General features: G+C 35.3%; 1 protein-coding gene across 1 annotated transcript in view; it reads left to right on the plus strand.

Annotated features, from left to right (window-relative positions):
- Positions 1-13466, plus strand: part of LOC103781838 (contactin-5) — a gene marked incomplete at its 5' end in the record, with an annotated part of 51228 nt that overhangs the window by 4458 nt on the left and 33304 nt on the right. The window contains one exon of the mRNA XM_008949561.1: positions 7495-7615. Within this exon, the coding sequence (XP_008947809.1) occupies positions 7495-7615 (121 nt within the window). The remainder of the gene's footprint in view (positions 1-7494; positions 7616-13466) is intronic.

Here is a 13466-nt window from a genome sequence, read left to right on the forward strand (position 1 = left end):
GGTTTTAACTACTGTTGAGCACTGGAGATTTCAATCTGATAACCTAGAACCTGTGATAGAGCATAACTTTGCATCTTTCCTTACATTTTCAAGTCTCTTCTTAGCTTTAGTACTTTAATCATTTTAGAAGTTAAGATTAACATTTCCTAAGCATTTTCTAAATACGTAGCAATAAGTTCTACACTACCTGGGATCAATTAAAGCAGCAGGCTGTCAATAATAGTGTCTTTCCTCTTTATTAGACATAAAATCAAACAAGGCTAATTAAATAGAGGTTTTATTTAACATCCCCCTTCTTCCCACACTGAGGAAAACAGCAATAGTAGCCAAAAGTCTTGCAGAGATAGGTGCTCTACACACAGAGAATTTTTGTTCAAGGTAATGCTGCTATATCAACCTCATTGCTATCAATTTGTTTCGTTGGTTTTGCAATACTTTCCAGCTGATGGAAGAGGCTGAACACAGCCCTAAGCTCATTATCAAAAGTTTTGCCCTTTTGTCACACTACACTAGTTAAATACTTGAGTTATCAGAAGCAGTTTTAAAATAAAATAAAATTAAAAAGTCTTTGGTAACACAAATTTATTGTAAAGTAGGAGGAGTACAAATGGAATAAGGATTTCTGGTAAAAAAACTTTAAAATGTGTGTTTTATGACTGGTAACTACAAACTAGAATTTGTGAATTCATATCCCATTCATTTTCTAATTTCTTCCCATTCTTAATACTTCTATGTTTTCATTAATCCCTAGGTTTCACGTAGGTTTCAGTACATCTGACAGTCATTTATAACTTCATCTCCTCTTCTGCCTTCTCTCAATAGACCAAAACAAACTCATTTGCAGCAATTCAAGCTGCCCTTTAAAGTCCTCCCTGTCTACTCCCGACACCCCAACACTCTCTGACATTCGCTCCCAAATACCAACACTCACCCAGAACATTTTGATTTTTTATAATATTTTATTACTGCTTTTTCTATGCAAAGTCCTAAAAAATGCTTCCACTGGAAGGTACCACACCTCACCTGAATAATTCTTGCTGATTCACAAACCTGAAAACCTTGCAAGTCATCTTTTTTACTTCTTATAGATGGGGAAAATGCAACTTGTGTATTATGAGGTATCCTGTCAACCTGCATCATCCTGAATACTACTGTAGTGTACATTATTGTACTACCTCATACCATTAGTCACAATGAAACAAATAATAATTTCATCTTCTTTGTTCCAAATGTGCATATATGATTAAAAGACAGAACTTAAAATATATGCTATCATTATATCAACAGAGAAATCTGCTGCTTTTTAACAAACTAAATATTTGCACTTTATAAACATCATAAGCAGTAAACAGGCAACTGTTTACTGGCTGATGTGTTCAAACCTGAGAATTTGCATGGAACAACACTTAAATTGTCCTAAATGTATTATGAACAGAAGTGGGCTTGAAGCTAACAATCCATCACAACGCACATATAAATTATCAGCTTAATTTAAAAGAACTTTATTGTATTGCTATTTTTCAGTTACTATCGATGGTAGAAAGCTAATATTGCCATGAAGTTATTCTGTAAAATCATTAGTTTACCTCAGATAAATTCACCAAAACCAAACTCCATTTCTAATCAAATATGTCAGGCAATCAAGATTTAACTGTGAAATCATTTTTTAAGTTTAATCTGACTGAATTTCATTGATAAAGGCTATTTAGCTAAATCAAATAATGCATGAGTCACGAATTCACCTAACTTGTGTGTTATCTGTAAAAACAACCATATATTTCAAATAATCATTCAGGCTGAATAAGACAGCATTAACAAAACAGGTCATTCTTGTTTAGTATCAAATCTCAGTCCCATTTAAATACAGACTATTCTTTTAGTGTTCTCAGTTTATATAGAATATGTGTTATTACAAAATATTTAGGTACTTTTCAAGCTTTTTGTACCTCCCAAGCATTCTCTTTTGTATAGAAACCACTTTGTAGGAAAGCATCTTCACCTCTCACTGTAAAGAAATTTAGATGACAGCCAGAAATCCTCAGTAAACCTCTGTAGTCATAGTATAAATATGAATCAAACACCTTTTTGGCTTTCTTCATAAAAGTTTTCCAGCAATGTCAGTCAGTGTTTGCTCACACCTTTTTCCCATTAATTTAAGCTTTTGTTGAATCATGTTTATTATAATGCTCTTTATACCCTTTTTAGACATATTCTTCTGTTGTGGTTTGAGGTTTGAGGGGTGGGACAGGTGACAACCAGGACCCTGGAGGGTCCCAGGGGGGTAGCGGTCACTCCGTCCCCCTTCCTCCCCACACTCTTTAAAAGAGGCATGAATTGTGTGCTCCAGTCTCTTTGGGCTTGGGAGAGCACTGCGGGACTGCATCCACGCGGTGCCCAGCAGTCCTGCGCCAGCTGAGATTTGGGGTTTGTACATTTTGTAGTTATTTTTTTTTCCTCACATCTTTGTGTGTGTATATATATATATATATATATATACACACCTCCCTTCTTGCTTTTTGTTTCCTGCTAAATAATATACTTTATTTTTATTAACTTCCAGTTGGTGCAATGTCTCTCTTACTCCTGATTTCCCTTGTTTATCTCTCCATCTGGGGAAAACTAAGGGATAGGGAGGGGGAGCACAAACTCTGCTCCGTGGGGTCCTGCCCTGAGCCCTTTCCCAAGCAGAGAGACAATTTTCACAGCATGGTGTCTACATTGAGTTCCCAACCTGACTCCTCAGTACAATAATAGGTAGCTTTTCTAGACCCTAGGACTTTGCAGTGCAGCAGCTGAGAGCTACGAGTCACCACATCATCTCTGTTGACTACTCAGTATTTTGAACTTCTTTGCCTTTTTGTCCCTCTTTCTAAGATAAAGCAGAGCTACATTCACAGAACTGCAGCTTGAGTGGGGAAAGGAAGTATGATAATCAACATGGGAGGAGAGCAGCATTAGAAGCAGATTAAATGAAAGCTAGAATCAATATAATGGTGAAAGAAAGAATTATTTAAGGTTCATAAGTTTCATACATATTTTCCATGTAGGGTTCTGTAGTTTGAACATATGTGATAAACTGTTTAATAATCAAACCAATGTTTAATTCTTCCATGGAAGAAGTAGGGGAGGTGAACTAGAGGCATATTATGTGTTAAAAAAAGGCTCCCAGTGCAAACGTGAGCTCTATTTCAAATGCAGATTATAGATTGTTCTTGTACAAAGCCTTCTAAAAAAAAAATATTAGATACATATGAAACACCTTGCTTTAGAGATAAAAACTCAACAAATGAATGGACAGGTTAACAGGAAAGTTTCCTAGCAACTGGCTCAAGATAAAGAACTCACTCTCACAGGAAGAGTAAGTGTAATTCACTTCACTTGAAGAGCCATATGTAAAAGTTACTTTACTGCAAAGCAGCACACAACTTAAGATTTATGAAATGGAAAGGAAAAATTCCACATACAACTTCGTCTCTCTGGTGATGTGGGATGACTGAAGAAGTATTAATTCACCAACAGTACGTTCTCTGCAAGCTGGCTTTTTTTACTCTCTTCTTTAAATCCATGGTATTAGGGCAATGGGTGCACAAACCAAACGAAACAAGGTGATTCTCCTTGAGCAAAGTATATATATTACATGCTCCTTGGAGCCTTTTTGAGTTTGGGGAAGTATGTACACACCAAATGCAAATGCTATGTATAGGTAGGACAAATGCTCATGAAAAATTACTTCAAACAATGCCTTACAGGTAAAGCTAATTAGATGTATTGTAGGCACAGCTATGACCTTAAATAACATGCCATACTGGAGAAAAAAAAAACAATAGATTCACACAGTACACAGCACTGGAGATGCCCAGAACCTGATGAATGGGATAGTCATGGGCATAATATGAATTATACAATAATTAGTTGTCCTAATCACTAAAGAATCATTAGTCATGACAGATAGCATTGATAGCTGTATTATTACTTATTACTGTATTTTTGGGGTTAGCTTCAGTAAAAGACAACACATATTCCACAGAGTAGAATTTTATGCTGGACAGTTATAAATACTTTTGATACTTGGCTAAACGTGTAATATATGATATTCAGAACAACAGGGAATACAGATTTTACTAACAAAAAGCCACTCTGAAACATTTCACTTATTTCAAAATACACCCTGTCACAGAAGAGCATAAAATTAGTGGAATAAAAAGCAGAAATTTAAACACCCCTAATTTCAGTTTTAAATAATATTGGAACCACTTGGTTGCTGATACATGAGGCTGTTCTAAGTCATGTTAGTGCAGATGAGAGATCTTTCTACACTACTTCCATGTCACCTAGTTTTGTCTTTCTCAAAGCAGAGGGTCTGTCTCTGCTTTTGCAGAAGCATTACATCTTTTTCCACTGAAAGAAAACTAAAAGCAGAAGACAAAGTTTCTGACCTTACTTTACGTGATGGAATCTCTGCTGCAATCTCCCTTAGCAGTTTTTTTTTAAACTAGATTGTAATCATTCAACTTTTGAGCAGTAGCTGCAATGACATGATGTAGAGATTTTTTTAAGATTTGGAAAGTCAGCATGTCCATTTAAACCCCTCCCCCAGGCCCTGTTGTGGCCTTGAACCTCACATTACAAGATAAATTGATCAATAAAATAATCCATCTTCTAAGACTTGTAAGTCTTTAAAATTCATAAAGACTACTTTATAAATACCACTGAACAGCAAACAATATGGTATTTTTTAGAGGTCCTGATCAAATAGCTCCTATTTATCTAAATGGAAGCTAAAATGTCTCAGTATTTACCCTGATCCAGCATGTAGTGTCTGAGCATATATCCATCTGTATTAAACACAGAGAGTTTGATTTCTTTCCGCTCCCATGGCCTAGGCTGGCTGCACATCCTGTCATGCTGTAATAAATACATTTCATAGGGATCCATTGTACTGCACCGCTCTCCACTTATAGCAATGATTCTTTCAATTGCTGCTTGTCTGCCCAGTAACGCAGGTGTGCAGATGCTATACATAAAATTTTCCTGATAAGAATATTAGGATTCACACAGTCATACACCCTCTGAAAGTTAGAGTGACAGTCACGATTTTTAACAGCTCCTGAGCAATGAAAGCACAGTTGCTATCCATTATGCTTTTCCTCCCAATTTACAACAAAACACACATTAAATGTAAATTACTCTCAAAAGAAGAGAAATGTGGACTGATTCTGGTCTTAACCTTCTAATAGTTAAGGTTTTGTAACAGAATCACTAGTCATCTTGGGCAACCCATGTTTCAATGGCTAGTAAATGCTGCTGTGCTAGATAATTTGAAAAATTTGTATCCTGAAATCGATTCCTGGTAGGAGTGCATGTACTCTTCTTTTGCATTTAGAGCTGCAGAATACTTGGATACTCTTTTTCACAGCTGTGATTTCTGATATGCCAGAGCAAGAATATAGGAATTGCATTACGGCCTGACTGGTCTGTGTGTCTTCCCTCCACAAACATCATTAACAAAGCCACTTCAGAAGGCAAAACACTACCGTTGTATTGACACTCTTTGATGTACAGGGTTATTAAGCTATAGATCATGCCCACTTCCACCTGAGTCTCAGTGGCAACCTTAATGTCCCACCTGGCTTTTCCTTCTTTGTACGTGAATGTGTTTGGTAAAGATTTTGCCTTGATGCTACGCAGAATATTTTAACAAATTCAGTTCCAAAAATGTAAATGAAAAGAATGTTGGCTGAAGAAGGTGTGCCAGTATGTGCTGAAAAGGAAATCTGCCTCAAAAGAAAAAACTCAGTTGTAGGAGATTGGCTCTTGGAACCAGTACTATTTAATCTTCTCTTTAATGACTTTGGCATAAGAGATTAAAGTACGCAAATGACAATTGTATGTTACAAAATTGGACATATTACAGATGATAACAATAACACGTGGGAACAGACAGGAAGTGTAATACTTCAAAGCACAAGGTCATGCACATATTGATAACTGGTGACAAAGTGAGGAGCTCAAAATGTGCAAATGATTGAGAAGGATAAAGATTGGAGTGCAACAACTTGAGCAGAGAAAACGTGTCAAAAAAAAAAGGGGAAAAATGAACTTAGGTGAAGACAGTGACCCATTTCCAGCACAACTAGAAAAGTATCAACATGTACATCCTTAGTAAGTCTTTCTTTTGAATGCATGACACAATTCTGCTAATTCAGGATCAAAATTACTCAAATGCGAACCATTGCATATTGTAACACAAGAAATATGTGCTTAAAGGAAAGACTGTCAGTCTTTGCTTGCTATCAAAGTACATATAATATGAAAAGGGAATAATACTCAATAAATGTTTCTTAAGCTGAAAGACTGAATGGGTGCATATAAACACTTGAATATAATATGATATCATACCATTAATATGTTAGCTATACAGTGATAAGTAATCAATATGTAAAATATAAGATACACTAGAAGATATATGGTAAATGTAATATAACAGATAATATATGTAACATTTTATTACATTTATTACATCATATTATATTGTATAAAATGCACTAGACATAATATAATATATTATACATATGTTTTTTATATATATAGTATCATATAAGTCTAGATAGTAGAGAGTAATGGAATAATATGATACTGGTTTATATAATAGAACAATATCTTATATATTGTTATATTTTTAAAATTATATGTTACTGTTTGTGTAATTATTAAAGCTGTGCATTATATCTGCACAATGACTAAGTATAGTTGTATATTATATATTGCATAATCTTATCCAAAATATTAATTATATGTAATCTATGATATAATGATATGCAAACTTCATTAATGTTGAAAAAACATAGCATGTTAGGTTCAGATATTGTATAAAATAATAATGATAAAGAAAATTTGACATATTTGTTTTCTCTGTCATATTTGCAAGACATTTTCTCTGTCCTCAATTAATATGTTAAAATTATTTCCATTTAACTATTCAGAGAAAAAAATGCTTCAGAAGGAAGAAAAATCGTTGATTTCAACAGTAAAAATCAACTAACATTATCTTTCAAGTCATCTTAATTTCATTACGATAGTGAAACATATTCCAAATGTTGCTGTATTGTAGGGAAGAGGAAACGAAAGAAAGAGCCCTTCATTTCTAAGAGCACTTTTTAATGCCAAGGATTGCATCCAAACTATTTCTGTTCATCTCCTTAATGGATTTCTCTGTGCTAGTTTGGAATAATGTTCTTTGAGCATGCAAATATGCACAGCATGCTTTATGGAAAGTCAAAGTTATTAAAACCCTGAAATCCTCTTCTTTAATCTCTATTAATAATTGTATAAATGTAGTGTTCTGATAATCCTCAAAAGAGAATATTAAGGCATATAAATGTTCTAAGGTGAAAGATGCAATCATGAGTTTCTCACACTGTGCAAAGCACCTTCATGAACTACCTGGGACACAGATTTACTGCACATTAAACTGGCACTTCGTTCCTGTTCCAGCAAGCATCCTCCGCAGATTTAATGATCAGGAACATCCTCCTGATGCACGCCGGGAGATACGGCTGCAGGGTTCAGACCGCAGCAGACACCGTGTCAGATGAGACGGAGCTGCTTGTTAGGGGTGAGTATGCTCATGGTGCCACCTGAAAACACAATCACTAGAAACTATTGTGCCAGGGAATATAAATATTTGGGCTCCAGGGATTTCTGCACCATGCGCTATTCTTCAGATTTATACTGTTGAAAACGTTTGTGATTAATGTACTGTCTTTGAAAGCATTTGCACCATAAACTGGCCTGAAAAGACAGCAATGAGAAACAAAAGATGGTTTGCTAATGGCCATACAGACTTAAGAGAGGTAATAGTACAGAAGATACACCCGATTAGTTAAAACATAGACAATTAGCATTCACAGGTCTGTGTAAGGTAGATATGATGAGATCTGTGCCTTTTTCTGTGATGCTTTCATTTCATCTGGTTTATTCACTTTCGAAGCAGAGGAACCATGCAGCATCTTGTAAAATGATAGATCTGAACAATGAACCAAAAGCCCATTATTATAAAAGAGACTTGGTTTCTTCGACACATGGAACTGTCACCACCAAATTTTGACTACATCTCTAGACCCAGTCCTGTAATCTGTCAGATTGTTTTACTTGCCATTTAATGTTCCTGCTTATGCACAGGAACACGGTCATTGTCCTGCAGGACCTCAGTTCATATCTAGGACACCAATTAGCTTACCATGAAGCAACATGTTAACCGTATGTGTGTGTTCCACTAAGCAGAGTGTTTCTGCATTCTGCACAGCTTCTGTATGTGCATGCACATGCATGTTCAGTGCCTGGTGGGACCTGAGGACCTGCTGCATTAAAACTGGTGAGCCCTGAAATGTTGAGATAGATGGATCCCTGCTAGGTAACACAGCTGGATAGCATTACTGTGGATTATACATTTTTTGAAAGAATAAAGTAAAATTTTTATTAATATTTGAAAAACTCCAGATAGAAAAAAAATCAAAACTATTAAGAGATTATAATCTTTAAAAAAATACTTATTCTACCACATTCCACCCCATTTTTCAATTTGATATATTTATATCCATCTCTTTTAGGACAAATATATGCTTTAAATGGTAAAGAATGTTGTTGGCTGACTCCAGGGCTCTTCACATTTTGATGAAAGTAGCAGTTAAATATTTCCATAAAGTCACTTTGAGGACCATCAGATTTCGATGAGCTATGGCACTATTTGGGTGGTGGTATTCAGTTGCCTCAATACAGATGTGTAATGATATTTTAGCTGCCTTATGAAATTTGATTCATCTTTGTGGGTTATGCAAGACCTTATGTGTTACATTTACCTCTCTCAGACAGGAGCTAGAGGGTCTATGGATAGGCAAGGCAATCTAAACTTTAACGCCATTGAACTCATCTGTGACAAAAATCTCTTACTATTATCTGCAGACTGGCTGAAAAATAAATAAATTTTTAAAGATACCAGTTATATAAATGAGTTTATTGAATTTAATGTAGAAAATAAATGCTTCTCTGGGGAAGAGGTTTGAGATGGAAGATAACAAAAAAGAGACTATGAGAATGTAGGTATGTGGGTGTCTCATTACCACATTAGCCACCTTGCTGATGAAATGAAAAGTATGACTGCTCTATAATGGAATTTAAATTCAAACATACTTTTCTTACAATGTTCTCCTTTTGTTGTTTCTGTGATTGGATAATTATAGGGTACGGTAAGAAATGTTTGCATCGCTTTCATAAAATGCTTTATACTGTGTGACTGCTTTTTTTCTGATATAAAATTCAGTTTTCATGAAATTATAGGATATGATTGCTTTGCTGAAGTTGTTAATTTCCTTAAGATATCTGTAAAGCTTATGCAAATAAGGGCAATAAGATCCTACAGTGCCAGTATAGCTATCACAAAAAAAATGTAGGATGGTTTTGTTTTGTACTGCAGAAAATATTTAAAGCACATTCAGTACAAAGTTGCTAATGATTACACTTTATAGACTTCAGCATTTCAAAAATCCAAAATATTTATGATAATCTAATCTCAATCTCTTTATAATGTTACAGGCATTTCATTTTACTTTCAGTATTTGTAATTCTTTTTTCTTCTCCTATCTCAGTTCATAGAGTGCATTCAGTGGTCTGCAATTTGACACAGTCTGATGAACCCAAATTGCAGCACTTCAAACTTCTTTAAGTTTAGCTTTTGGAGATACTGGGCATTGCTTAGGAAAAGACACCAGCAGCAACAGATTTTTCAACAAATATTTCTGTAAATTCTGAAAAATTTCACCTGACAAAGGTGAAAGTCATCATCTATGAAGAAAACCCATAACCACTACGCAGTAAAGTCTGAAATCCAAACCTACATTTTTCTTTAATTCCAATATATTTTATAGGTAAAATAATTTCATTTTTTGCATATTACAGAACATCTTTGTGTTTTAAATGTTACTGATATAGCAGAACCTTTGTTATCAACTCTTAGAAGTACCAATATAATCTAAGTTCCAGCACATCCTTATTCTGACATTGCCCTTTGCTTCTGTAGAAAATGCCAGTCTTGAATGCTGATAAAGTCATACCAGCATCCAACATCATTTCAATCATTAGTTATATTGTAAGGTTAAAGAGTTTTAATGCAATATTGTAATTTTTTTTTAAAAAAATTGTTCTGCTTACACCATTTATACAGGAAATAAATTGGACATACAAAATAAATTAATTTTCCCTCCTTTAGATATTCATGATGATTATAATTATTAGTCTTACCATACTGACCATAATTTATTTTGAATTATGAATTCAACAGATGCATTATTTTAAAGTGAAAGGACAGTTTTCCAGAACTTTAGTGCAAGTGGCTTGGAAGACAACTAGATCTTGCTGCAGCCTCTTCAGATGAAGGAAAGAGAAACAAATGCTTTGCAGACACCTATTGCTTGTAACTAACATGCTGATCTTGGACAGAGAGATATTCATCACTGCATTAATAAGCAATTACAATGCCTTGGTATCATTTATTACAGAGAAAGCATGGAGTATCCTCAAACCATATTTATCTTTTTTGAAACCACTCTTGCAAAATCCTCTATTAGAAGATCCTTTGAATATATACCAGGGAACTAATGGTGGCACTATTTTTGCCCTTGTTCTCCTTTGCTCAGCTTTATACAGCAAAAGTTAAATTCAAAAAATGTGAACAGTGAAAGACAACCTGAAGAGCAGAGAATGAATAGTGCCAAGGAAATCTCAATTTTTTTGAGCCTAATACTTATAAGAAGGCAATTCCTGGTGCAAGAACAATTCAGAATTTACTACATGCATATGTGTGTGTGGACAACAAAAGAAATTAAGAGGGCAGTAAGTTTCTATTCTGCAACACTCTACAATGGGCTGTAGGGGTTTTTTTCAAACTATTTTCAAACCATTTTCAAATTCACTACCTCACAGTTCCTCATTTTAGGTAAATTGCAGTGAGATACACATCTAATGTCATTTCAGTAATGATTTTTATCTAGTGCATCTCTTTCAAAAACACTTCAAAACTATATTTGAAAAGATATTTGAGATTATGTTTGGACAAAACCAAGATTCAAGTCCCATCAGCACCTATTACTCAAACCAAAACCTAAATACTTTTCTAAGTGCTTTGAAAATGTGATTAAACTATGCATATTAAAGTAAGAACATTTTTTTGGTGGTCCCTTGCAGTTTCTCTGCTCCTTAAATGCTGGTTTTCCAGCCCAAGTTGTTTATTTTACCCTTTCTGTTTGATTTGTCTAATGCTGCCAGTAATGTGTATTCTGTTCTGCTGGCAGCTGGACCTGTCAGGCAGTACATTAGATTTCCAGCTTAAGTGTCTTGCATTTTAGTCTTAGAATGGGTTGTGAATGAGAAATATTTCTATTTCAGTAGTCTCATGCTAGTCAACAATGACCTTCAGAGGTTCACTGTCCTGACAAACATGACATTATCTGTTTGTATTCACGGGGGCTACTACCTTAGAAAAGCATTTCCTCTCTAAAATACGATTCTATAAAGTTGTCTGCAATTCATAATCACAAGTTGTTCTTATTATTATGTACCTATAAAAATAAGTCATGTTCTTTTATTCATCCATCTGAGATGCACCATCTCCTCTGGATAGACACCTTCACTCTGTGGAAGTTCCCAGAGAGAGGCCCATTACTCTCTGCGTATGGAGAAGGGCTCAAAGGCCATGACTGATTTAAGGCAGAAGGGATGATGCCAACCACCTACAATTTAGCTTAGGTGCAATGCTCATCTACAAGGTAGGATATATCTTTTTAGCTGTGTCAGACCCAGCCTCAGAATCATACTTGTGTGTCCTCAAGAGCATGCTGTGTCTGCAAGCAGTAGATCATGTAGAATCAAAATATGTTCAGCCCCTTTTCTGAGGCAGAATATCTAGAAGTACAGAAGTAAGAAGACAAACAAATGAGAGCCTGACTGTGTAGGGCACAATTCAAGGTATCCAATTTAGGGTGTCTCCAGAAACCTAAATATTTGCTTCTTTCATTGAGTTGTGTACTACCCAAAAAAATGAACATAATCTTCAGGGGAACCATTAACAACATCTTAAGTCAATATGCTGAAGTGTGTATTGAGGAAGGGAAAGTCTAAATAATAGGCATGTGCCCTCAGTACAGGATTTACATCCTGTAAATGAGGCAGATATTGGCAAAGCCTTAAATGCTACTGCAAAATTTTCTGGAAGACAGTGATCAGAGCCCATAGCACCAGCAGAAAGCACATAGAGCAGGCTGATACATCTCAAGGGCATCCAGGAGAGAAAACAGCTTTTCACATAGGGTGGTAACTATTCTGGCACCAGGCCTGAACAAATGTGCTACTTCAGAGGAATCTCATGTTAGGAATTATGTATGTCTGGTGGTCAAAAAAAATAGTTTTAGAGGAGTGAATGAAAAGAACAAAAATCACAGCTATGGACTTACACTCCTGACACCCAAGTCATTGCCTGATTTAATTTCATTTATGCCTTTTGTTATTTATTCACCCAAGGAAAATATGTGCATAATAGCTGTTTGCTGTGCAAACAAGGCTGTTTACAGAAGAATATGGATATTTGCTTCACAGTCAACAAATGTTTTCCCCAGGACATGAAGTCATCACACATTTAAGAGGCAGAAGTGATTTATGATTTTTCAGAATGTCAATCCCATTATTGACATCAGTCCAAGAACAGTTTTCCCATGTCTCATGCTTTGTCTGGCTACTAGCCTTTATTTATCCACCCAGATCTTCAACTTTCAGTGAATATTAAGTAGCAGAGAAGCAGAATAGCAGAATGTTTCAGCTTAGCTGGTTTTCCATCTATCATTGGCACACCAGTAGCCGAGTTGTCTCTGTATTGATTTTTCACAAAGAAGTGATTACCAAAGCAGAAGGGCCTAATACATAATAAATATGCATATCATGTTCTGACACTAACGACATGATCATAAACATGGTTGCCAAACACACAAGAACCATCCAGGAGACTTGCATCTCACAGATGTCTCAGGTGATCTTGTAGCCAGCAATGTGTCAGGTTTCCTCAAGGCAATGCCTGCTTGTTAAATTAATTTGTTTTTTAAAGCCTGTCTTCCAAAATTCGCTTATCATATTATTTCCCCATTATGCTCTAGAAATTTGAAACAATCTGTGCATTCATTACGAAGGATATCTTCATGATCCTATGCTTCCACCGTGTTTCACTGCAGAGACATTTAAAGCACCAAATACTTCTGTCATAAAAAAGGTTGACACCATGATGGGGCTAACCTTTATTATCTTACACTGGTACAATTAACTACATTTAAAAAGGTCAACAGTGGTCTTAATTTTGTGTTTATTTAATTCATAAGTACAAAATTGGTTATTCATAGACAAGGAGGTTTTGAAAAACACCAATAAAA

Source organism: Merops nubicus, unplaced genomic scaffold, assembly GCF_000691845.1.
Source record: "Merops nubicus isolate BGI_N331 unplaced genomic scaffold, ASM69184v1 scaffold7621, whole genome shotgun sequence".
NCBI lineage: Eukaryota > Metazoa > Chordata > Aves > Coraciiformes > Meropidae > Merops > Merops nubicus.